The sequence below is a fragment of the Papilio polytes genome, unplaced genomic scaffold (assembly GCF_000836215.1).
Source record: "Papilio polytes unplaced genomic scaffold, Ppol_1.0 DF821511.1, whole genome shotgun sequence".
Lineage (NCBI taxonomy): Eukaryota > Metazoa > Arthropoda > Insecta > Lepidoptera > Papilionidae > Papilio > Papilio polytes.
The window spans coordinates 3,243,724-3,268,862 of NW_013527693.1; the positions used below are offsets into that span (position 1 = coordinate 3,243,724).

Consider the following 25,139-nt stretch of genomic DNA (forward strand, 5'->3'; position numbering starts at 1 on the left):
GTCATAAAATATCAGTATTTAATATTAGAGTTAATTAAAACTTCATTTACGATAACACGCTAGACCACAACTGGTTTCATTCAGTTATCTAAATAGACCTTTATTGGGATAATATGATTTTAATTATGTTTAAATAATAAACATGACATTCATAATTGTATTGCAGCTATGTTTTACGTAATGTTTTTCACTTAAAATCACAATTTTTTCATATGTTGCTATCTTAACATCGACCAAAATGAGAAAAGTTTATTGATTATAACATAAGTAATAGAAGTTTACTTATTAATTTGAAGTGTTATCATTTCGGTAATAATACGTTTAGATTCAAATATATCTGTGCTAACTCCACGCCATCTGTTGCTCGCGGTCCTCAACAAAAACATTGAGTAGGAGCCCTTTTGATCCAGCGGTTTCAAAAAGGGATCAGTAGCAACGTACATTGCCGTAACGCCATGGAGTTGTCAGTTGTCGGAAAATTTTGTCAACGTTTGATAATTGGGACGTCATCATTTCCCTTTAAACCATGCTTGAGCACAAACAACTGCAAGTGTGTACCCTAATCGCCTTACAAAACGATTACAACAGGTTAGCTAAGTTTTTACTCGATACGTGTGAAGTTTCAGCGCAATATCACGTATCGACTTAGCGGCTGTATCGTGTGTGAATGGAAAATGTCCATTATAAGGCAAACGGACGTATAGTACAATACACCTGCATACAATAGCTCCGTAGTTTAGTATAGTGCAGTTCCCAGCATCTGACGCGCGGCCTCCTCTCGCGTGGTTTGTTAACAATTAACTGACGTTGAATTAACGTTATTTTTTTTATTTTATAACGGTGGTTTTTGTGGCGGTGTTAAATATGTGATTTCTAATGTGATTAGTGAAGTGTAAAGTGTGTTTTTGAAATTATAATGAGCGATTTCGTATATTAATATCCTTTTACATTTTCCTAGTTTAGTTTACAGTTGTTTAATAATCTAAACAAAGATAGCGTGTACAATCGTTGTATGTCGGTCCCAACCTTGGCTTTTGCTTGTTTACTAGCTTCATTAGTTTTCTTTATTTGTATACACGAGTTAAATTGACTTATGTAACACAATGAGTTGCATCGTAGACATTGAATGATTTCGTGCATCTGATCCGAATATGGTTGCAGTTATAGCCGGCTTATTTGCACGTATTTTTGAGAAACATTGGTTTGACAATACGGAAAATGTAATTAGTAACTTTGTAGTACCTTAGTTTTGTCAGTATTGAATATAACATAATGTCCTATTTAAGAACAATTTTAATAACAAACAAGTTTTCATAGGACAACTTGTTAATTCATATGATAATTTAAATCGAATGAAAACAAACTATTCATGTTACATACTCGTAGCTTATGTATGTCGCAAATGTTGCTTATAAATCAAGTTATTGTAAGAAGTATTTTACTTAATAATGTAACTTATTTAATAATAATAAAAATAATAAATACACAATCAAAATTCCCTTAAAAGGATAAAATAAAACTTAATTTATAGAATACTTTAAAAATGTTTTTCAATTTTTATTTTCTAAAGTGGTAATTGGAAATTCCAACATGTCTCTAATAGAAAATTAGCATTTCTAATAAAATTTTGTATATAAATGTAGCAACGTCTTGCATTTCACGACTGATTTGATGACAAAGAAATCAATTATTTTAGATAATAGAAAGGTTAGTAAATATATTATATCAATGTTAACAAAAATGAAATAAACTAAATTTCGATATTACAGCAAGGATCGTAGTGTGTAATTTTAAATTTATCTATAATTCTATACTCATATTTGAAAGAGGTAAGATTTGTATTATTGGACTTTTGTATGAATGGAAATAACTCAAATACTACTAGGCTGATTTCAAAAATTCTTTCACCATTAAAAAGCTACGTCGTCATTGAGTAACATAGGTCGTGTTTTTTTTTTTTTTATATTACGTGGACGAAGTCGTAAGCAACAGTTGTATCTATTTTAGTGTTTTTTTTGTTTTTAAATACAAAGCATGGAAGTAATGTCGGTCACTTAAACACTATCCTGGCTTACCCGTATACGGACGAGGCCGGGATGGTGTTTAAGTTGGCCGACATCTGTTTCAAGAAAACAATCAGTTAATTAAGTTTTGTTTGTTTAAGATTTATGGGGCGTTATCGTCGCTTCGCGACAAAGCCCCTGTAAGGATGAAAAAAATACAAATCAATTTCTTAGTTAAGTAAAAATTGTATATTTAAAACCATTCCAAAATAACTAGCACTTTAACCTTATTCCTTATTACGTTGTTAAAACTAATTTAGACAAATTAATTTGTTTTATTAGAAATGCGGTAGTCGTGGCAGCGTGGAATTTACTCAAAAAGGCGCTCCCACGGACCCGCGCAAGGTGAGCGGGCTATTCTTAAATTGTCACAGTACAAATGATTACGCAACGTATTGCCCGCATGAATTATCTCACACAAGCCATGCTTAATACGTTTTTTATGTGATACTTGTTAACCGCATTTGTTTACTACGTAATTTAAAGCCAACGTTCTCTTGGTATTATTCGTATGTTGATAGAAATATATTTTAAAGGTAAACATTTAGTAAATTAATTGACATACTCGTCCTAATAATGGGTCTTTGGATTTTTGTACTTGTTCTATTAAAAGTGCAATATTTTATACAAATACTAGCTTTCGCCCGTGACTCCATCTGCGTGGAACTAAAAAATAACTAAAGTAGCCTATGTGTTCTTCTACACTATCCTCTACATCTATACCAAATTTCAACGAAATCCGTTCAGCCGTTTAGGCTACAAACTGTAACAAACATTCATCCATCCATCTAAACTTTCACATCAATAACATTAGTATGAAGTATGATTTCATTAGAAATCAACAGCTAAAGATATTTTGACGTGTTTCTGTTAATATGTAAATAGAATTGTAAACGTACTAACACCCATATCTTGTATTATAAAATTTACTATTTTAGAAAGCGAACACTTTGTTTACTTAAACGTAAATTCTTTGACATAAAGATTTATATTATTACTAGCTTTCGGTCGCGACTCCGTCCGCGTGGTATTAAAAAAAACAAAAGTGAATAGCATATGTGTTCTTCCAGACTATCTTCTACATCTATACCAAATTTCAGCGAAATCTGTTCAACCGTTTAGGCTACAAACTCTAACTAACATCCATCTATCCATCCATCCACCCATCTAAACTTTCGCATTTATAATATTAGTATGATTTTATTACATTGAGACGTACATCATAATACGACTCAAGGTCTATCATAGGACAATGTTCAGTCTGTGATTGAATCAAGTTATAACCTGCGAGGTAACTACGTGAACGACATTTTAAATAGAAGTACAATATATGGAATACTAGCTGTTGATCGCGAATTCGTCGGCGTGAAATTATAGAAAATGTAGTCTATATTACTCAGTGATAACATAGCTTTTTAATGGTGCTAGAGAATTATTTCAATACAAACAAAAATACAAATCATTTTTATAATGTTGATATCGATGAATTAACACATCTTTTTATTTACACCTTCTGTTAATTAACTCTATCTTCAATTGGTAAAAAAATATTTGGTTCGAACCAAATAGTTTGATTTTTCTTATAAAAGTGAAGAAGTGAAGAGACTACCATATCCCGGTTAGGACACGAATATACTCCATATTAACTGTTAATATTGCGAATTCATCAATGTCATTTATAATTTCGTAACTTGTCCGACAAGTAGATAGCTTACATTTGATTGCTATCAAAGTGACGTGCGTCAGTCAATGTCACTCGATACTCCACGTTTTGACAAGCTTCTTATGTGCGGTTTGGGCTGGTTTGAGTCAATCACCTCTCATGAAAGATATATGGTGACTCATTATGTTGACAGGTGAAACTGTTTATTGCCACCGTTTGATATGAAGGCGTTATTGTTACAGATATGTTAAGGTAGTTTTTTTAAAAAGGTAAATTCGTAGTCGGTTTTAATACATAGTTTTAAAGACTTTTTAATATCTGTATTTCTTCATCATCCCCTACCTTATCCTGCTTCTGTAAGATTGGCGCACCGGGTTATTCGTAACCGAAATACCTCTATCATCCGTCATTTCAGTCATCACTTTCTTCTCGATCATGTCACCTTTCACGCAACCCATCTATCTCTCTCCAGGTCTGCCTCTACCGGTGTACCTCCACACTCATAACTAACGTTCTTCTAGTTACATCCGATTCATCCCTCCTCATAACATGCCCATACCATGCCAACCTTTTACTCGTTAGTTTCTCTACCACTCTGGCTACCCCCAAACTTATTATGTATCTGTTTTTACAGACTAAATTTGTATTGGCTACAGCTTGTAAGTGGAATCCCGGATAGTAACATTTTATGAAATCGATATAAAGTTATACGATACCGACGTATCACGTATCATATAAACGTTGCTTGTCTCGTATTTAATAAAAAAATGTTAAAACACTGTAGACAGGGAAACCGTAGACCGATACAAATTGTGCGTAATCATAAAAGAGCGTGTTTAGAATAATTAATTATAATGTACGATTATTGGCTACGTTGAACAAAGCCGAGTCAATAATGGTCACGTAACTGCAATATACTTAAGCATACAATATACGCAGTGCATTGTGCCCATGACGTCGGCCAGACCTCATTGAATAGCCACCCAAACAAGATGGCTGACTTTTATGTAAATTTTTATCGAGTTATTATTTGAAGTTATGTGATCAATCAATGAGCATGTATTTGTGTCGAAAATCGGCAATTTATTCCCAGTAGAAGTATTTAAACTTTGTTAAGAATATTTAAAACATTGAGAATAATCGTGGATATTTAAATACATGTATTATGTGGGAATAAAATTACTTTGATCAGAATTATAAAAAATATTTTGCATGTGTTCATATTTGTGTAAAAAGTAAGACTATTGTTTAAAATAGAAAAATAAATAAAACGCAAAAGTCGTCCAGCGTTATTCGCACGTATTAAATGCTAGTTTGGTTTATTATTAATACGTCGTTGACATAATTTTCTGACCCGTTTCAAGTTGCATCGAGCACACTATTTAGCGATAACTGAAGTCTAGAGCTGAGCTAAGCTATGCGGTTTTCTCGATTATCTGGTTACATGTTAAGCAAGTCCACTCACGCTTCGCTGATGAACGATTTATTAATCAATTAATTACATTTTCACTTGTTCGCGTGATAATGTTACAGTTTTAGTTCGCGTGTGATTTTCAGTGAAATTTCACTTTGAGAGTGAAATATTTACTGTGATTTTAACACACAGTTATGAGATAGATTAATTGTTACATGTTTCAAAGTTGGGCAGCAAAAGTTTAACGGTACTTTAGTTTCTAAATTATTCCCTCCTTAAAAAAAAGTCGGGCAATATGCTTTGCCACCTTTTTTTTGACAGAGGGGAATGTTTTACGCATACTCCGTGCCTTGGGGCAGACACGAGAGTTATGTGGGACTCTCCCCATAATGGGGCATACTCTCTAATCCCCTCTCTTCCCTCCTGGCCATTGTGTGGGACGCCACGAGATCGCTTACGCTTCCCACCGCAACACCCCACTGAATATGCTTTGCCTGATCGAAGCCAAGGAGCATTGAGTGTGTGCAAATAATTTCTACTTATGTCAAAGTGACGATTATAGTGCCAAAGAGCATGTATACGTAACTTGTGCGATGTATATCCTATGTAAATCAGTAGCTAATTGGGTTACCGAATTAATTTCAATTAGTTACGAGCATAGTAACGTAATTTCAAACGTAATTTAAACGAACGTTTGCGGGATAGATATGCAAATTGTGAAAACATACCAGTTCAATCGCGTGAGTTTTAATTACGCTCTCATTAACGGATGAAGAGACTTTACGCAATGTAATCGACTATGTAAATATGGTATCCAGTTTTATGCTTAATGCTTAACTTTGCGAGTTTCTAACAAATTTTACTTAAACAAATGGGAGTCTAACTCAGAGCCTACATCGAACAAAATGACTTATTACTTCATCTACATTAATGGTAGACAATTCTAGAATCTTTGAAGTCAATGCTGATGTTTATGAGTAGCGGTATTTTTGCGTTTTTATACAATTTCAGATGGTTGTCTGATTGACGTAGGGGGCAAACCAGGTTCATGTCTTCCAGATTGATCTATCTTCCATCATTTCAGTCATCATTCCCTTCTTAAAAAGGTGACATTTCACACATCCATGTATTATTAAAATCTTACTTCTTACTAATATCATAAATGTAAAAGTTTAGATGGATGTTTGTTATAGTTTGCCGTCTAAAGGATGAACAAATCTCGATGAAAGTTGGTAGTTAGATAGTATAGAAGAAGACATAAGCTACTTGCTTTTTTTTTAAATTCCACGCGGACAAAAGCTAGTGTCATATAAATATTAAAAATAATATTGAACGAATAAATCGTTTTCGAATTAATTTAGCTGTACATATCATATTAATAAAGCGTGACTCACGTGGACATAATTTCGTTTAGTGTTGATCATTTATTTGTATTTGATTTATGTGCACGACTGAACATAAGACAGTAAAGAGCTCACGGCTGGAGGTATATTATAGTGTTGATTGATAACATTGCTTTGCTCAAATAATTAGTAAATGCTCAGATTATTACAGACTAGCTTTCGTCCGCGATTACGTCCGCGTGAAATTAAGAAAATATATAAAGCATAGCCAAGGTTAATCACTGACAACGTAGCATTTTACAGTGAAAGAATTTTTTAAATCGGCCCAGTAGTGTTTGGGTTATTTCATTACAAACAAAGTTTCCCTTTTTATAATATTAATATAGATAAGTAAACGAAGTTCTAATGATTTAACCTCGAAATAATTTTTTTATCAAAGTTGTTAAGCCAAAAACATTGTTAGTAAAACTCTTCGAAAACATTCATTTAAAAATATTGATAAAACGAAATAAAACATTGTGGTTTTGTAGCTTTTTCATTAGTGTTATTAGCTATTTTTTTAAATAAAATTACGGCTTGTTTATTTTATATTGTGAAATTATTTCTAAGGAAACAACATTCTACAGCATTACTTTTCAACATGTGGCATGTAATTGTGTTAAGCCGTAATTTGTTTTTGCTTATTCCTTTCTACAAGTACATTAGTAGTTCCCTTGTACTTGTTCAATTATTAATAATCTGTAAATATTTAGCAGTGAACGCTAAAATGATAGCTCACGATTCAATTGTTTCGTTGCTAGTATTACTCGTATAATAATAAAGCAACTACGTGTTTTGTTTGCGATCTATTTGTTATCTTGTACGGCCTTGTGCTCCGGTCAGGTCGATGGGCCACTTTACGATATTCAAAACTCGAACTTACTCTCACTTTCTAACCGAGAACTGAACGTTTATCGGCTTGTTGTTCCGTGAATTTACACTGCTTTAACACTTGTATGATTACATATTTGTGTCTCTTTCTCTCAATGGTAATGACAGAGATGGCAACGTTTTTTACAAAGTCTTGCGTCCAAAAAAATAACTTGAAAATCTAATGGTTTTATATTCTTTGAGCGAAAATATGACTATTTATTCGCGTATTTTTGTACCTCAACAATTAAATGTAGTACCTTCTAGTGCGCATTACTCATTGGTCATATTAAATTGTCTTAGATAAATCATTAGCTAGTAAATCAAGTAGGTATTGGCAAATAAATCAAGTCTGGATTGTAAATTACGTATGCAATATTAAACCGGGGTTTGAACATCTTCAATTTGCAATCAAACATCACTTATATGTATTTAATCATTAAAATAGAGACAAAAAATGTACATTTACTTTATGATTAACTCTAAATGTATAACTTATGATCACGAAATATCCATTACGAAGTTCAAAGCACTAAAGTAATAGTAAAGATAAATATCATAAAATATTAATACCACTGTCATAATAATCACACCGCAATCCGTTTTAGCAAAGATTCTAGAAGTTACCTACAACTAGAAACTAACTATCGTATCATATTATAAATGCCTAAGTTACGATGAATGGATGTTTGTTAGCGTTTGTAGCCTAAACGGATCTCCATGAAATTTGGCACAGGTTTCAAGCATAGTTTGGAAGAACACATAGGCTACTTTTTATCCCGGCAATAATTACGGTTCGTAGTCGCGGGCAACAGCTAGTAAATTTATAAACGCACAGTAATTCTTAGGTATTCTCAAAAAGTATTTTAAATGACAAATTTTAATAAACAAAATAGATACTAGAATAAATACCACTATAGTAAATAGCACTCTAATTAGCCGTGTCATTCTTTTTTCATTTCGGTCGGTTCTTATGATCGAAAAGAAAAGATTAAAAATATTTTTAAAAGATCAATTGTAAATAGCATAAGTTGAATGAGAGGTCGTGAGGTCGTAGTGTACGTTGTTTATAATTGAGATACCAGTTTTGACCTTTAACAACAATCAAGGTGCGTAGATTACTGCTGTTCTGCTCCTTCGTACTTGTTAAGGGGTGTCATAACAGCTATAATAAAAGACGAAAAATGTAATAAAGAGCTCACTGTGCCTTATAAAACTGAGGAAAAGAATACGTTACGAATGACATTATAATTATAAAAAAAATGAAGCCATGTAGCTGCAGGGATTTACAGTAAATGGATAAATGCGATGGAAGTTTGAAAGTAGCGCCAGTGGTGGAAAGTTGAGACATAAACTAGAAAGTGTTAAGATTTAATGTGGATAGCTACAGAGGTAGTGGTAGACGGAAGAAAGTATGGATGGATTGTGTGAAAGAGGATATGCTTAGGAAAGGAGTGGATTCACATATGACGGCTGATAGAGATGTATGGAAGGGCTCGGTAAGGGATAAGGGCAAGTGGATGATGGAAAAATGCTATGTAAATACATACCTATTTACATAATTTGTATTCAAAAACACGTTACCGTATTAGTCAAGCATAAAAGTGCATGGAATGAAATGTATATTCGACTTAAAACAGGCAATGTTATAATGACAATAATTTTATCTTTTTAAAGTACAGATGTGTGACAACCCTATCCGTCTATTTTGGCAATCATCAGTCTGTATTGGGCTGACCTTTCCGAATCGTTTCACAAATAAGCCCGTCGCCGCCTTGCTCTTAGGGGTTATACGATAAAACTTTTGCATTTGTACTTCCTGTTTCTAGAGCAGTATTTTTATTTCGTATTCAAGTTTGTTATTAAAATAGAAATAAAGAAGTACATCGGGTTGAATAGTTGTAGCAAGAGATTGATTGATTACTTTATACTGTTTTTTTTTTTTTAATTTGGACGGCTTTACGCCCTCATTTGTTTTCTTTTGGCGCGAAGTCTGAGACCTTTTTTATCTTGAATTTAATTTATTTTATTCTAGTGTTTTTTAGCTTTCTTCACTTAAATTATATCTACAAGTGTTTTAAGTTAACTTTATACTGTTACGTTTCTCTGTGTATCGCACAATGCTAGCCACTTACACACTGGCACAAAATAACTAGTATGTTAAAAAAGAAACAATGGATTTGCGATTATGTCTGATAGTAATTCTTCAGTGGAGCGGGAGTTACAGCCGTGACCCGATTCGGGGAATACAATGAGCGAATGCATTTAGTGGCGGGTGCATCCACAATAGTCCGGCCTCGGGCGTCGCGCTGCGCTGCCCACCGTACAAGGGCGCGGCCGTGTCACTCCGCCACGTGGACTGCGATAAATTGCATGTTGCATACTTCCGTGAATTCAATACCAATCACACATGCATCAGAATTACGTCATTCTTACTTTATTTAACTTTAAACGTGCTACCTTATGTCTTTTTAGATTCTTTAAATGTATGCAATGTAAGCAAAATGTTCTGATTTTGCTTACTTTGCATACATTTAAAGTTGATATAATCCAAAATATTTACCCGAAAGGTCAATGAACTCAAGCAGATCATTGAACAATAACACAAATTTTGATAATAGATGGTCAATGCAAATTGCAATGCACTGTTTTAAAACAAATAATATTTTGTTGTATTATTAACATAGAGCCACATTTTATATCTTCGCTATAGTAACGCATCTACAAATTCAGATGACTACGGACAACTATTTTGGCCATTACCTTTGGCCACTAACTCGTTTGTTACGAGCTATACTAGTCATATATGGGTCTGATTTACTACTACTACTACTTGAATTATGCATCCTTTTTGTTTGATTGCATTATTTGTTGCTTCATTTAGGTTTAATTACATTTTTTGTTGTTGTTATTAGCTGTATTATCGAGTTTTGATAGTATAGATTTAAACGCGCCAAAGTGTGCGCACAACGGAAACGGTGGCGTACAGACGGAATACTCATTGCGTTACATACAGTACGTTCGGTGCGCGTGCGCCAAAACAAAATGTTAATCCACCGGTTCATTAATTTTATGTTTGCAGCTAAGCCTTGGTTTTCTTCAGTCAATTTCTGACGCGAACTAAAGACGCGCGATGTTTGTTTTTGCAACAAATTTTGTGTGTATCGTTGTGCTAATGTAAATTCGGCAATTCTCATGTTTTAGTTTACCAAACCGTGTAAATAATGATTGCGAAGGTGCTAATCAGTGCTAAAATACGTGGTGCAGAAACTAGTCTTTGCAAAATCCTTAGAAATCTTAGCGTTAATTTAATAGAATACTGAATTCTAATGCAAATTGAGTGTTTAAGTGAATATCATTTATTTGTAGACGTTGAATGATTTTTAATGGTAACAGTTTTCCCTTTGAGCGATCATGGCGCCATCAAGCGGCGACCACGTGTACTTATGCATTACACGTCAAAGTCACCAGACCGAGAAACCTACGAGTCTACTAACTTTAGCTACTCGGTAAGAGATGGCGCTGTTATGCTAAATCCGAGCGCAAAACTAACGTATCTTATTATAAATTTTAAAAATGTTTATTAATATTATTTCATTTGTTTTCATTACAGGCTGAACCTGGGGATGTTATCGCTACAACAAAAGAAGGTTGGTAGAATAATATAAATTAAAACATTATGTAGACATTAGCATTAAGTAAAGATTTTTTTTTTCAAATTAAAACTCTGTTTTAGTTGTTGAAAGTTTATTACCAGATGTACATTAAATTACGGTACAATACATGTGTTATTAAAATCAGTAGCTGAACAGTAGAAAAGGGTTGCTAAGACAAATCGGACTAAGAACGAGGTCAAAAATATATTTTTTTTTTAATAATCAAGGTTAATTGACCCTTGGTCATTCGTGGCTTACACCTGGTTTATATTACATTGCAGAAGAGTGGGTGACACGCAAGACGAGCGAGGTGACGACCACCCGGCAGATCGCGACGCGGGTGAAGCGGGAACTGGTGCTTGAAGATGGCCGCATCCTCCTCGACTCCGGACCAAAGATATCTACTTCTGTCAATGAGGATACACACACTACGAACTTTCAACAGACCGAGGTTCATCTGTTTGTGCAGTTTCCGATAAAATCACGTAGATATTAAATATCTGATCTTAAAATAAGAATGTGCACGAAGCGTGTGAAACAGCGAGTGAACAAAAAGGTTGTTTTTACGGTATTAGTGTCATCTGTTTCGCGCACGCACACTTCATGCTTCAAATCAGTTTTCGGCCGTGAGAGATGGAATCATTTGTATGTCGCTTTATACGACTCATCATACATTATAATGCTACTTATGTTGTATTAGCTTTCGCTCGAAACTTCGTCCGCGCGGAACTAAAAAAAGTAGCTAAAGTAAGTAAACTAGTAGCCTATCCTACCTAACTATGCCAAATTTCATCGAAATTCGTTCAGCCGTTTAGGCTACAAACTGTAATAAACATCCATCCATCCATCTAAACTTTCGCATTTATAATATTAGTATTAAGTATGTAAACCTAACTAAAATGTGATTTTGTAGATGATTTTTATTGTATCAACGTAATTAACTTTAACAATTAGAATACTGACTCCCGCTAGAATAGCGCGCTATTCCAATACGTCTGAATGACATTGACAGCTGTCAGATAGGGATGGGACGTCTATGACGATGTTCTATTGTTTTCCGAATTTTTTCTTAACAGTAAAAGTCATTTTGCTTACACGGGTGTTTTAATATTCGAATGTAACTCTAATATTAGCAATTTTTGTTTTATAAAAAAAAACAACAAAATAATATATGAATTCAGAAATGAGGGTTCCTAATTCTTAATGTTTCAGCATCGAGTACCTGATGAACAAAATGGCGAAGAAGATACGAAAACCAACGGCGGTGTACATATCGAAGCGGCAGAGGGAGCCACCGAATTGCCACAGGATGGTAAGCTAAACTAAATACCATTATTATTTTAAACAAAACTAAGATCAGGAAAAAAATGTTATTTCCATAATAAATAAAACGTCTTGAGAATTATAATTTAAACCTAAAAAGCAGACACTAAAATATTTTACATTTTCATAACATCTCACTAATATTATAAATGCGAAAGTTTAGATGGATGTTTGTTAAAGTTAACCGCCTAAACGGCTAAACCGATCTCAATTAAATTTGACATAATATGTATATGTAAAGTATAGTCTGTCTGTAAGAACACATAAGCTACTTACAGATGCCCGTACGGATAGGAGCAGTACGGGAGTATATTAAAGTTTTTAACTACTATTTTTTCATTTTTGCAGAACTGGCACCGAATACTAGTGGAGAGGTAGCGCCATCTGGTGGCAAAGTGTTGGTGTCGTCCCGCGTGGTCGCCAATCCGGAGGGCAAGGTGCGCGAGAGTCATGACCTGAAAGTACTCACGAGGAACGTCACCGAGCGAGTACGAGAGACGGAAGAGCGGTTCCATCATGGCGACACTACACATGACGTGAGTACGAATGGTGCAAATTTGTTGTATTTCTATATTATAAAGTAAAATAATATCGCAGTTGTCTAAACAGAATTTAAATATTTTTATAAATCGACGACATCCCTTTAAACCCGTTGGAGAACTAAGCTCTAACTGTACAGTCGAATTGTTCAGTTAAGATTGTGCGTAGACAAAATATTAACTGTACAGTTAAAATTATAATTTGACGGTTAGACATGAGCTTATGTAGTGGGTTTTAGCGCGATGAAACAAAATTAACATTATGTACATTACATAAACAGTAATAATAATGTAGCTAGGAAATTCTTAATTTATGAATACTTAATTTCACGATACTACAATAAACCACTCTAGACTCTAGACATAGATAATGAATGTCGAAAAAAAGCAAATGTACATCGATTAATTCGCGTTTTACAAGTACTCAAAGACCACCTTGAACTTGACATTGCGGGGCTATTTATGAACGCTTTTAAAGTCCTATAGAGGTCTGTGATGACATTATCTGTGCCCATAAGATGCAGGTCTATTGATACAATGTCAAGGTTCGATTTGATTCGGCTCACTATACCGATACTGGGTGACAGCCACTAATGGAGTCATGGGAACATGCGCTTGCAAATAGTTCAGTCTTAATGCTCTTATTGTATAAGTATGTTTCAGTTCTTAATTGCCTTAGTCACATATTTATAACTACTTAATAGTACAGAACTATAGCTTCAGTGTGATATGAAAATACATAAAAACATATTCGTCTTCCGCTGTAATTGACAAAAATATTTATTTTTAGTTACTAGCTTTTCCCCAGAATTCCGCCCGCGTGGTATAAAAGAAAACAGAAGTGAGTAGCCTATGAGTTCTTCCAGACTACACTCTATGTGTATGCCAAAATTCATCGAGATCCGTTCAGCCGTTTTGGCTACAAACTCTAACAAACATCCATCCATGCATCTAAACTTTCGAATTTATAATATTAGTATAATATATTAGAAGAAGTAGTATTACTATTTAATTGTTTACTTTTGCATAGTATTTTAATTTTTAGTTGGCTGTTTTCTTTGAGAATACGGTGGTCTATATATAACTGTCGTGGTTTTTACAAATATATTGTTCGTAAGAAATCCGTATCTGACGAACATTATATGGTGGTCTATGTACAGTTGTTTAGTATTGTAGAATTATATTACATGTAAGTTAAAATAGTATTGAAATTAAACATATTTTGATAGCTTACCATCGCCATTGGAGTTAACAAGACAAGTGAAAGTATAGAGGCGATATAAAAATAAAATGTTGCGCAACAAGCGATCGTAAATGCATATCGAATGTTTACAATTTAACAATTTTTCTCTCTTATTTATAAGTACAGTCTATTATGTGTGCAGAGGATATTTTCCTTTAAACATTTTTAACGATATGGTATTAACAATGCGAAAGTATCAAGAATTAGCTGTTAACAAAATAATTAAAAACAACCTATGTTATTTACTAATACCGTAACTTTTTAATGCTGTAAGCTTTTTTTAAAAACGGTTCAGTAGTTTTTGAGTTATTTCAATACATACAATAATTCAAATCTTTCCTCTTTATAATATTAGTACAGATTATAATCCTAGATATTTTGAAACCGATAAGTCGAATCCTTTAACTGTAATTAGGTTAACTAAAAAGCAATTAAAAAACGCGACGTAATATAAATCTGTAATTTAAAGTAATCAATGACAATGTTTTGACATTTAATTAATTGAAAATAAATAATTAAGTTAATTCGATTAGGAAATTGAAATCTGGGTTAAGTGAAGGTATATTCTGTAAATTGTATAACGTTTTGAGTAGTGAAGTGATAGCATTTGTAACGTAATGGTTATTGCGTGACTTGTGATCCTATAGCTGAGGTCAATTCGGGTATTTGTTGAAGGCAAACCTGTTACAACGGGTGACCGAAAGCGGAGACTAAAACATAACATCGTGTAACCTGTTCTATACAACACTTTAACAATGATAGTCATTGTGTTGAAAATACGTTCGTAATGATATTGTCACCATATTTATTAATTTAGATTTGTGCTTACTGTGTCTGCATTGGTCAGTTATGTTTTAAATTTCACGTTAGTTTTTAGACTAGCTGTTGCCCGCGACTTCGTCCACGCAATATTAAGATAAAAAAGTAGCCCATAATATGCCCGTCCGTGTTAGCTACCCTTCTGTGAAAGTCCCGTCGAATTCGGCCCAGCCGTTTCGGAACCGGAATTAACCGAAACAAATGCGGCTTGCATACTGACAGACAGACAGATTTTTTTAAATGCTATTTTCGTTATCAGCAACGCAAATACGTCATCTTTCCGAAATCTGGAATTTTTCTTTTCATATTACAAACACTCCAATTTTATCTATACTTACTATTATAATAAAACGTAAACACACACTTCTTTGTTGCCTAAGATGTCAGTAATTACAGCACATTTTTGAACAATTCTTTTTTTAATAAAAAGCCCTATACTTGCGTCATGCTTTAGGGTATATATTTTAACGCCATTAAACTTAGGGCTTTAAATATTCTAGATAAAAACCCAAAAGAGACCATAAGTTGCTGCCAACATCAAGGACGTAAGGTTGTCATCATGTCATGTCATTTTGACATTTGTATTTTATAATAAACACTAAAAATAAATTTTCATAATTTTATGCGGATGAAGTCGCACGGGAACAGCTAGTTATATGTATAGATAGATATAGATTTAATCTTGGTTTCAATTCCGTCACTTTTAATTTACTTTCAAAAACGTGTATTTTCATAAATCTACATGTTATTTTGATGCAGGTGAAAAGAGAAAATGATCATTATTTATTATGCAATTCGAATGGAGGCTGTATAATCAATTAAAAATGCCGATCGATTATAATTGAATAGAGAAACAGTTGGTATAGAAATAAGATATTATTTAGTTACGTAAGTTACTTCACATATCTTTTCAACACTTGTTTATAACATGTTGACATTACTTACACTGTGTGCATACGTTAGGGAACGCAAACACTAATAAATATCAATATGAAATAAATCAGATTGGTATTGTTGAAAGCAATTTAAAAATGCGTTATAACGACAATCTTTTTTTGTTATAAAACTCCATTGGTAATTTTTTCAAATAGTTAAATATTTACAAAATATTGTTAAGTAAAGACTCCTTTCTAGCAAATCTATTTTAAATATACGAAGACGTTTTTTTAAACGGGTTTAAAGTGAAATAACTTGTGATCATTCGCATAAATCGAGGTTTTGATATTGTAGTTTTGTTGCAAGCTATGTACGGGTGCTGCGCCCACGTTTGCATCGTAAAGTGCTTTAAAGCGCTTTATTATAACATATTTGATTAGTATTTTATAGGTTCTGATATTTTCGAAGTAAGTTACTTACTAATAATACAAACGCAAATGTTTAGATAAATGGATGTTTGTTAGAACCTATTGTTAGGATCTCGATAAAATTTGACATATAGAACATTGTCATAGAGCATGTTCTGGAAGAACACATAGGCAACTACTTTTTTTTTTAATTTTCAAACGTAAGATTTAGGGCCAGTCCCACCAAATTGTAAATTTTTTGATAACAATCGAACGTGTAAAATATGTGATGGAAATATCGGATTTTGTTACCTATCTGACAGTGACGTCATTTTTAAGCCTCTATCAGTCAGTGGTGGGACAGGCCCTTACTCTTTTATTATTGCTATGGAAATGCTTTTACTACAAAAAGTCATTTTTTATTAGAAAAGAGTTAAAAACATCTTACATTACGTGGTTACAACTCATGTTACCAACGTGTAAAATGTCTAGTGAAAAAAACTATAGCAATCTGAATGGTTTTTTATTTTGGTGCAATTTGTGCGAGCGATGTGAGTCGGTCTGTAATTTGACCTCACGCAGGGCATTAGAATCCCGGAGTGCTTTCAACGCTCGACTACAAAACCACAGAGGCTTTAGCCGCAAGAACCACACCTCAAACTCCTTGCAAATCTAATACGGCATTATGAGTCATTGTCGTTTTGGGATTTTATAAATTAGCCAGTGAGCAATCATTCCTTTTTAAGAACCTTGTTTTGATAATTAAGGATCTTGCAAAAAGTTTTAGTATTGTTGTTTTTTATCTTATGTTTTAAATTACTAGGATAAAAATGAAGCTTAATGTTAATTGACCATGTTTAGATTGTAATGGAATCATTTTTGGCATATAAAATTGTCATAACATTCCTGCTCAGAACATAACAAGTAAAGTAACTAATCTTTCTGTTGCGATAAAAATGTTGCAAAATGTGCTTTCGTATTTTCATTAATCCGTTTGTTTTTTTTATACTAATGTTAAAAAAGCAAAGATTTATATTATTGTAAGTATTGAAATGATTCGAAAACTTCTGGGCCGATTTCAAAAATTCTTTTCCCAATGAAAAGCTATATTATCTCCCAGTAACATAGGCTTTTTTTACTATTCCTTTTAATTTTCCGTAAACGAAGTCGTGAGCAACAGCTATTAACATAAAATTTCAATTGTTCTACATTAATACGAGTAAGTAGACAATATAGTCATTCTAAAAATCTGTAGGTTAAGCGCGCAAAACATCTTTTAAGCTAGTTACGTCAGATGAGGGACGAAATCTGCAAGAGACCGTATACCAGAAGCGTGGGATGAACTTAAGTAATTCGATTTGTTTGAACGCTATTCAGTATTGATAAATATGCACTATATAAAATAAAACTAGTGTTTGCGATTACGAATCCAATTTGCCACATCCAGTGGGACGCAGGTCATTTGCTTCGTGATTATATTACAGAGAGCGAAGGTAGCCGCGACTGCAATAATTTAAGATGTTTAGATAACATCTACAAGCCGCGTGTGGTGTGCCTAAGAATTCATGTGATCAGCTATAGATCCAATCTTAGATATAGGCTCAACAGGGGTTGTGAACATTTGATATGAACCGCACTATTGTATTCTACATCTTAGTATAGGAGTAGAGATTCGTTTATTAAAATTGTCTCGACTGATAATATTTTAGAACTGAAGTTATATTACAGTTAACAAAACATGTTGTTTTGCTTAAACTTTTTTTAATCTTTACATAATCCATGAGAAATTATGGAAACTAAGAAAAATGGAACGTTATATCAATAAGGTTGGCAACCTCTGTTCTTAGAGATGTTACGAAAAATTATCTGCAGCTCGTAAGCCCGAACATTGTCAAAGATTATGAATATGTATGCTCTTGCTTGTTTGTTATATTTATTGCAGCTTAATATATGCAAGTGCTAGAAAAATTGTACATACGCTAAATGCATCTAAGTCAAACATAATAAAAGGTATTAAAGCAGCTGTTTTATGACACTCAAAGGTTTGAAGATATATTTAGTCGATGGTTATTAGTTTCACAAAGTGTTCTTTAAAGACAATTTTTTTTTCGAATATAAAGAAGTCGATTGCTTTCGATCGTATTAAATGATTTCCTTGCATGACATCCTGTTAAAGTCTTAAACGGTTTTATACGTAATTGAAACGTTTAAATGTTTATTTTCTCAACCTACATATCGAAATTTAAATCAATTGAACAACGTTATTCTGACAAATAAATTGCGAGTTAATTTATTACGATACATGATGATAGTATTTACAACAAAAAAACAACTCGAATCAACATCGTTCGTTTTCGGACGGACAGACAGAATCGTATGGACATACTAAATTGGACGTATCACGCAAACTGAGATTTAACGAATTTCTTTTTTATTTTTCGCTATTCCGGTTTCATTTGTTATTAGGGAATTGTTTTTGTAATATGATCACTGTTTTTATTCAATACTAGCTGTTGCTCGCGACTTCGTTCATATGGAATTAAAAAAATAATAGAAAATGTAGTCTATGTTACACAGTGATAACGTATCTATTTATTGGTGAAATTGGCCCAGTATTTTTCGAGTTATTACAATACATACAAAAATCTAAAAATACTAATCTTTCCTCTTTGTAATCTATTCATAACAATATAAAGAGGAAATATTAGTATATTTGTATCTATTGAAATAATTCAAAAACTACTGAGCCGATTTTAAAAATTCTTTCACCGTTAGAAAGGTAATTTATCTGTTAGTAACATATTTTATTAGTTTCACGAGGGTGAAGTCGCGATGTCAGTATAAATTCACATTTTATATCGTAATTGCAATAGATAATTGTCTTACCAAAAAAGCGATAACTTACTTTCAAAGTTTTATACAAAATCAATTGGTATTCAATTAAAATCACATAATACTTAAATAAAATGCACATTAAATTTAAATCTTTAGTGTACGTATGTTAACATACATTTTTTATACCCAATACCTTCAAATAAAACACATTATTGGTCATAAATTACACCAAATAAGGTATAACAAGCGACTAATGTGACTTCTGTGCTCTAATAATTACGTTCATTTATAATATGACATCATCGGCAATTATTCTGTTTCGATTGCTTTGAAATCAACTTTAAAAACTTGTTTTGGTACTTCAATAAAAGACTTTTAAAGAACAAAATCAATTTGATATACTGGTTAGTATTGATTGAGCAAACTATCTGTTAACTGATTCGCAATTGTTTATTTACACACCAAGATGACTAGATGACGCACACAGAGTTCTAGAATGATCCTGACAGGAATTAAGCTTTACCGACTTGGGAAGAACCTATTGAAGGAAGAAACGAGCGTATTTCTTCTTTACATGCCAGCAATGCATCAGAATTAACCTAATATTGCCGATGTTGAGGTTCCCTTAGTTTTAAGAATTCTTCTCATCGTTTTTGCCTGTTCATACAAAAAGTTACTATACAAATAGATCCAATTTAAGTCACTGTTGTAGTAAGGGATGTTGAGTAAATAGACTGTTTCCACTGTCACACCCACAGACGTCCAGTGGAAATGAGATTTACGATCATAAACGAGCATAAATCTTGTCGTGTATCGATAGGTCGCTAGTCGATTATTAGCTATGTATTCAACATCACTAGTAATTCATCAAAATTTGTTGACACATTTGTTCGTATTAATCCATCCTCCGAAACAATTTTTCCATGAGTTTATATAACATTTAATTCCTCCAAATAGCGACTCCTATTATTCCGTATTATATTTGGGTCATCAAATCTACAATATTTTTTGAATTCCTTTTCCATCCACGAACCACGAATCCACGAACAAAATATTAGTATTTATTCTGATATCAACATTGAACTATGAACATACTTATGCTAGTTAGCGGTGTTTAAAAAACAAAACTGTTTATGGTCTATGAATTTAAATTTAGAAGAAGGATATTCAAACGATAATTCTGAATTCTCTGGTTTAGAAATATTATAACTAAGGAAAGTTTAAATAAGCTATGTTTCTCTGTTTGTAGTAGTTGAGGTGAGGTTAATTCAATGTAGGCGGCGGGCAATTAAGCAGTGAAGTAGACAATAAGCGCAGTCGACAATGGCCGACCTCGATGTGTCGTGGAAACTGTCACGTTAGTCCGCTTTCCATTGATATCACATCATTTTAATGCCTTTCTTATTTTTTTAGTGAACGTATGAATCTTTGCTAGCACCAATTTGGTTAATGAGTCGGTTATAACTTTGAGGTTAACTTTGGAGATTTTATAAACCTTTTAAGACATATACATTACTTGGAAAATAATTATTAAATTAAGGAATAATTATCTAGTTCAGTTGTAGTTTCTTATGATCTTGGAAGATAATGTTAAGCCTTCTTCGAGAATGATTTGAGATTATCAGCTTTGTTTCTGTGAATTACAAAATATTCTGAATATTAATAAGTTTCCTAAAACATAATTAAATAGTTATAGAGTATAATGATTCCACGAATCTCTGTCATTGAAAGTATAAATAATATTGAAATGGTAATAAATGTAAAATATACAAAATAATGAATGTAATAAAGGAAAAAATATTATTAGAATTTCGAAAGACCGTTAGATATATGTAAGTTTATTTTAAAACATGAATAAAAATAAATAAAGAGGTAATTACATCCCAGAGTATCCTAAATTAACTGCTTAATTAACGGTTATTAATCATTTGAGGGTAACGGCGAATGTGTAAAATCTTAAAATTAATTAATCTGATCTATAACGGTGAATGTTAACGAAATTAGAGTCGGCAACGGTTCAAAGGTTAGATAAGACATCTGAATTTTGTACTGATTACACTTTGCAATTATACGATATAACGTATTTCACAAATTCACATTTTTTAATATTTTGTACTATTTACCTTGAAAAAATTACAATATTGAATAAAACTCCAAAAGTTAGCTCTACAAATTATTTATTTACCTTATTAAATAGGGAACTTTTATGTAACATATGTAAAATAATTTAAAAACTACACATTTTTTTATTAATAATAATTGCCATTATTATTAATAAAAAATGCATATTATTTAAACTAACTTTTCGTCGAAATATCTTCCCTTACTTTTTATAACTTTTTTGAACGATCTTGGTAACCGGGCTATTAGTTTATTGATAGTTTCTTGTGAAACGTTGTTCCAACTCTCTTGTAAAGTCATCCAGAGGTCTTCTTTTGACGTCGGACAATGACTACGGATGTTTCTGTCCATCTTCTCCCACAGAAGCTCTATCAGATTGTTTTGTTTGTTTCAATTTCTTTCTCTTCAAGCATTCATGTAACTTCATTGTAAACAAAGTGGAATATATTTAAAGGAGCGATTTAAATTATCACTAAATTGGCCCCAATTTAACATATTGCTTAGAAAAAACGAAATTCTGGTTCAAGTTAACTTTTTTAAGATGTGTCGTACTAACTTGGACCAAAAGAAACAGAAAGCATTAGTATATTTCAATTGTAAAAATCGTTATTGTTGAATTCAAAAGAAATTGGAAAAATAAGGAATCGTTAGCAAAAAAACTAGATGCATAGTCTCGCACCTGCCAATAGCCTATCGAGATACGACGTTTATATTTAGAAACCACTTTATTTAACTCACCGACGAGCTTAAAGCTCCTGATAAAAAGTTTAACTCAGTACTAACGCAGTGCATCGTTTATTAACAACCATTTACTTTTCACCATGATTGTATCAATCGACGGCATGCAGCGGGGAAAAATAAAAAAAAGTTCCATCGTCCGCAAATAGCGCTTAAAAAGATGAAGTACGTTTAAGAATAAGTTTTAAAATTATATTCCAAAAAGGAAGTATCAAGACTTCGGTATGCGTTATCAGAGACTTAAAGCTTATGAAGGAGATAGTATGTGGCCGCGTCATCGTGTTCAGTTGTCGACCAACCGGCGAGGGAATCGCTCGCTCGTGCGCGTTGAAGTCTTTTCTTAGACAGTGCATTCGAGCTTTTTTATCTTTTTCATTTATAAACAGATTGCTATAGAAGTGATTGTGTTTGTTGGTGCTTTTTTTTTGTTTTTATAGTGTCCATTTCAAGTAGTGGAGAGATATTGAAGACTAAATTGTGTGGTATGTGAAACACATTTTATATTACTTTTAAATTGCAGTAAATTTCAACTTGTTTAACGGATCAGGAGTCTGGATTTACACGTGCCGAACAAGTAGCTAAGCAATATTAAGGAACTTTTTTCGAATTAGTTTAATCCTGTTTTAAACAACTAACGTATATTTTGAAGAAGCAGTAATAATAGTAGATATTCCGGTTTATTGGCGATGGAACGTTTATTTGACGATCAGAGATTTTAGAATAACTATTATACTATTAAAAGCGCATTTTGTGTCTATAAATTTTTTTGTGGAAGTTTCTTTTATAGTAATTATGGTCTTTCAATTAATTATATTAAAACATTTATAAGAGAATCAATTGATAGAATACAGTTAAGCATATGTTAGTTTAAAGTAATAACGGTTAAGTATTTTAGGTTTGTTAAAGGGTAGACAGAATGGAATATTAATTAGCATTGCAGGGCAAAACCTTTTGCGAGGGACGGCTTTTGAAAGCAAACCGCTCGCGGCCGCTTTCTGGAATCTCGCAGCTCGTCCGACCGGCCGCCGGTTGCGCGCGGGGGCAGGGGGAAGACAATCTCCGTCCTTAAATGTTACCTTTCTTGGTAGACATCCCGTATTTTGAAACCCTATGACAAAGTATCACATTGCAGGTTTATGATGCGTTTTGTTAACCAGTAAAATGGAACTTTAAACATTTATCTCTGTGAAAACCTTTAAGTTAGAAGTACTCCGAATAATGTTAGCAACGTTCTACTAGTACAAATAATTTATACTAATGTTAAAAAGAGGATTTGTATTTTTTTTTGTATGTATTCGATTCACGTAAAAATCACTAAGCCGATTTATAAAATTCTTTCACCATTAGAAAGGTCATTTATCTATGTGTAATACAGACTGTATTATTTAATTTCACGCGGGCGAAGTCGCGAGCAACAGCTGTATATGTATATCAAGTATCATTAGGTGTAAAATAACTGAAATATGAAAACTAAAACCTTGTACAGTACAATACAGATCGGATACTTGATATTGTGCAGATAAATGTCACGATCAATTTAAATGTTTCCATCGGAATTTAGAATGTTAAAATGTCAGCCAAATTGTTACCGGAAATTACGAAGTAGTTCACATTTTATGTACGTAACGAAAACAACACTTGAAAATAATGTTAAAATAAATTTTGCAATTTTAGTGATATTTTTGTTAACCTTTCCCACTGGACAATCTAGAGTCATTTACTTTAAGTCTAATGGACAATCGCACCTTTGACATTTTCGTTTTTATTGAAACTTAATATGACCATCATACTAAAATTACTTTTTGTAGACTTATTTCTGTATCAATAATTTCCCGTTGTGAAGTAAAAACTTTTTATGATGATGAGGTGATGAAAAATAAAATTGAGTAAAACAATTTTCACATACTCGTGTTTATGTTCTTTATAATTATAATGAAATACATGAACCGTTTCTAGGATATAACTCATTACATTTGAGTATTTCAAAACATTTCTGAGTCATATTACCGTCCGTTATTCTCTTATGAACAGTGTCGTCTCGTATTTCTGATATCTAAAATTCTTCAATGCTCTTAGTGCAAGTTGAATGGCCAACGAATTAGAATGAAAGTGGCATGTGTGTGTAACAATATTATTGGAAGTAATGCTGACAGCGATTTCTCCGCTTTCTGTTCTATGAAGTTATAATAATTTCGAATATGGTAAAACAATGCACAGATTACTTTTACCTTCAGTAAAACGACAATATATAAAATAAGATATTTATCAAAATAGATCATAGTACCTGGTTGTTATGTTGTAATGAAATTTTGTTGTTTGTATAATCTTAACCATTAAACAATTTAAAAAAATATGGCTTAATACTAGCTACTATATTATAGTGGAGATACATGCATTCATCCAAACTATCGCATTCATAATATTAGCAAGATCAGTATGAATGTATGATTTATTGATTCACTCCGTGAATGTGAAAAAAAGGTGTCCAGTATGTTTAAATAGATAAAATATTTGTTAAAACATTTACCCGTCAGTTGATGGAAACGTAAAATAAGGTATCGATGCAGTTGCGGTGATAATGACCGGCTGTATTGCGGACGTTGCCGGCGTTACGTAACCTCGGCAAAAACCAAACGGACACAAATAAACGCCTTCGATGCTAATGGAAACACTTCGCTGGAATCGCACTCACTTCGCTGTACGTTGATATAGAAAAATACTGCCTTCAGTATTTAGTAATTGCATGGCTTTATTGAAACGTTATCTTTCCCACGCACCAAACTTGCTAAAAGCAATACATGTTGACAATATTAATTGCTATAACAACTCGTTGTTTAAGCACATATATTTTGTACTTTTTTTGTCAATTGTTCGAATAACAAGTTAACGGGATTAAGTAATAAAACGTATATATCAAAATGAGTGTGATACTTCGCTAGAAGTTTGCATATCAATTTTATCATTCACTAGCTATTCCCATGCATTTCAATTTAGTCCCTTAAGTTTAATAGCATGAAAATATATAGCCTAAAGCGTGTCGTAAGTGTAGGGCTTTTTATTAAAGAAAGGGTTATTCAAAAATACACTGTGATTGCTGACATCCTACGCCACGAAGTAAAGCGTGTGTTTACGCTTTATTATAACAGTATAGATATATTTTGTCCATAAAATAAATAACATATAAAGCCCG

General features: G+C 32.8%; 1 protein-coding gene across 1 annotated transcript in view; it reads left to right on the plus strand.

Moving 5' to 3' along the window:
- Positions 1-682: 682 nt before the first annotated feature.
- The window catches only part of LOC106108451, a 56,527-nt gene continuing 32,070 nt past the window's right edge, over positions 683-25,139 (plus strand). Inside the window, exons 1-6 of the mRNA XM_013289616.1 lie at positions 683-785; positions 10,597-10,901; positions 11,006-11,042; positions 11,330-11,499; positions 12,261-12,360; positions 12,720-12,907. Of these exons, the coding sequence (XP_013145070.1) occupies positions 10,779-10,901; positions 11,006-11,042; positions 11,330-11,499; positions 12,261-12,360; positions 12,720-12,907 (618 nt within the window). The 5' untranslated portion in view covers positions 683-785; positions 10,597-10,778. The remainder of the gene's footprint in view (positions 786-10,596; positions 10,902-11,005; positions 11,043-11,329; positions 11,500-12,260; positions 12,361-12,719; positions 12,908-25,139) is intronic.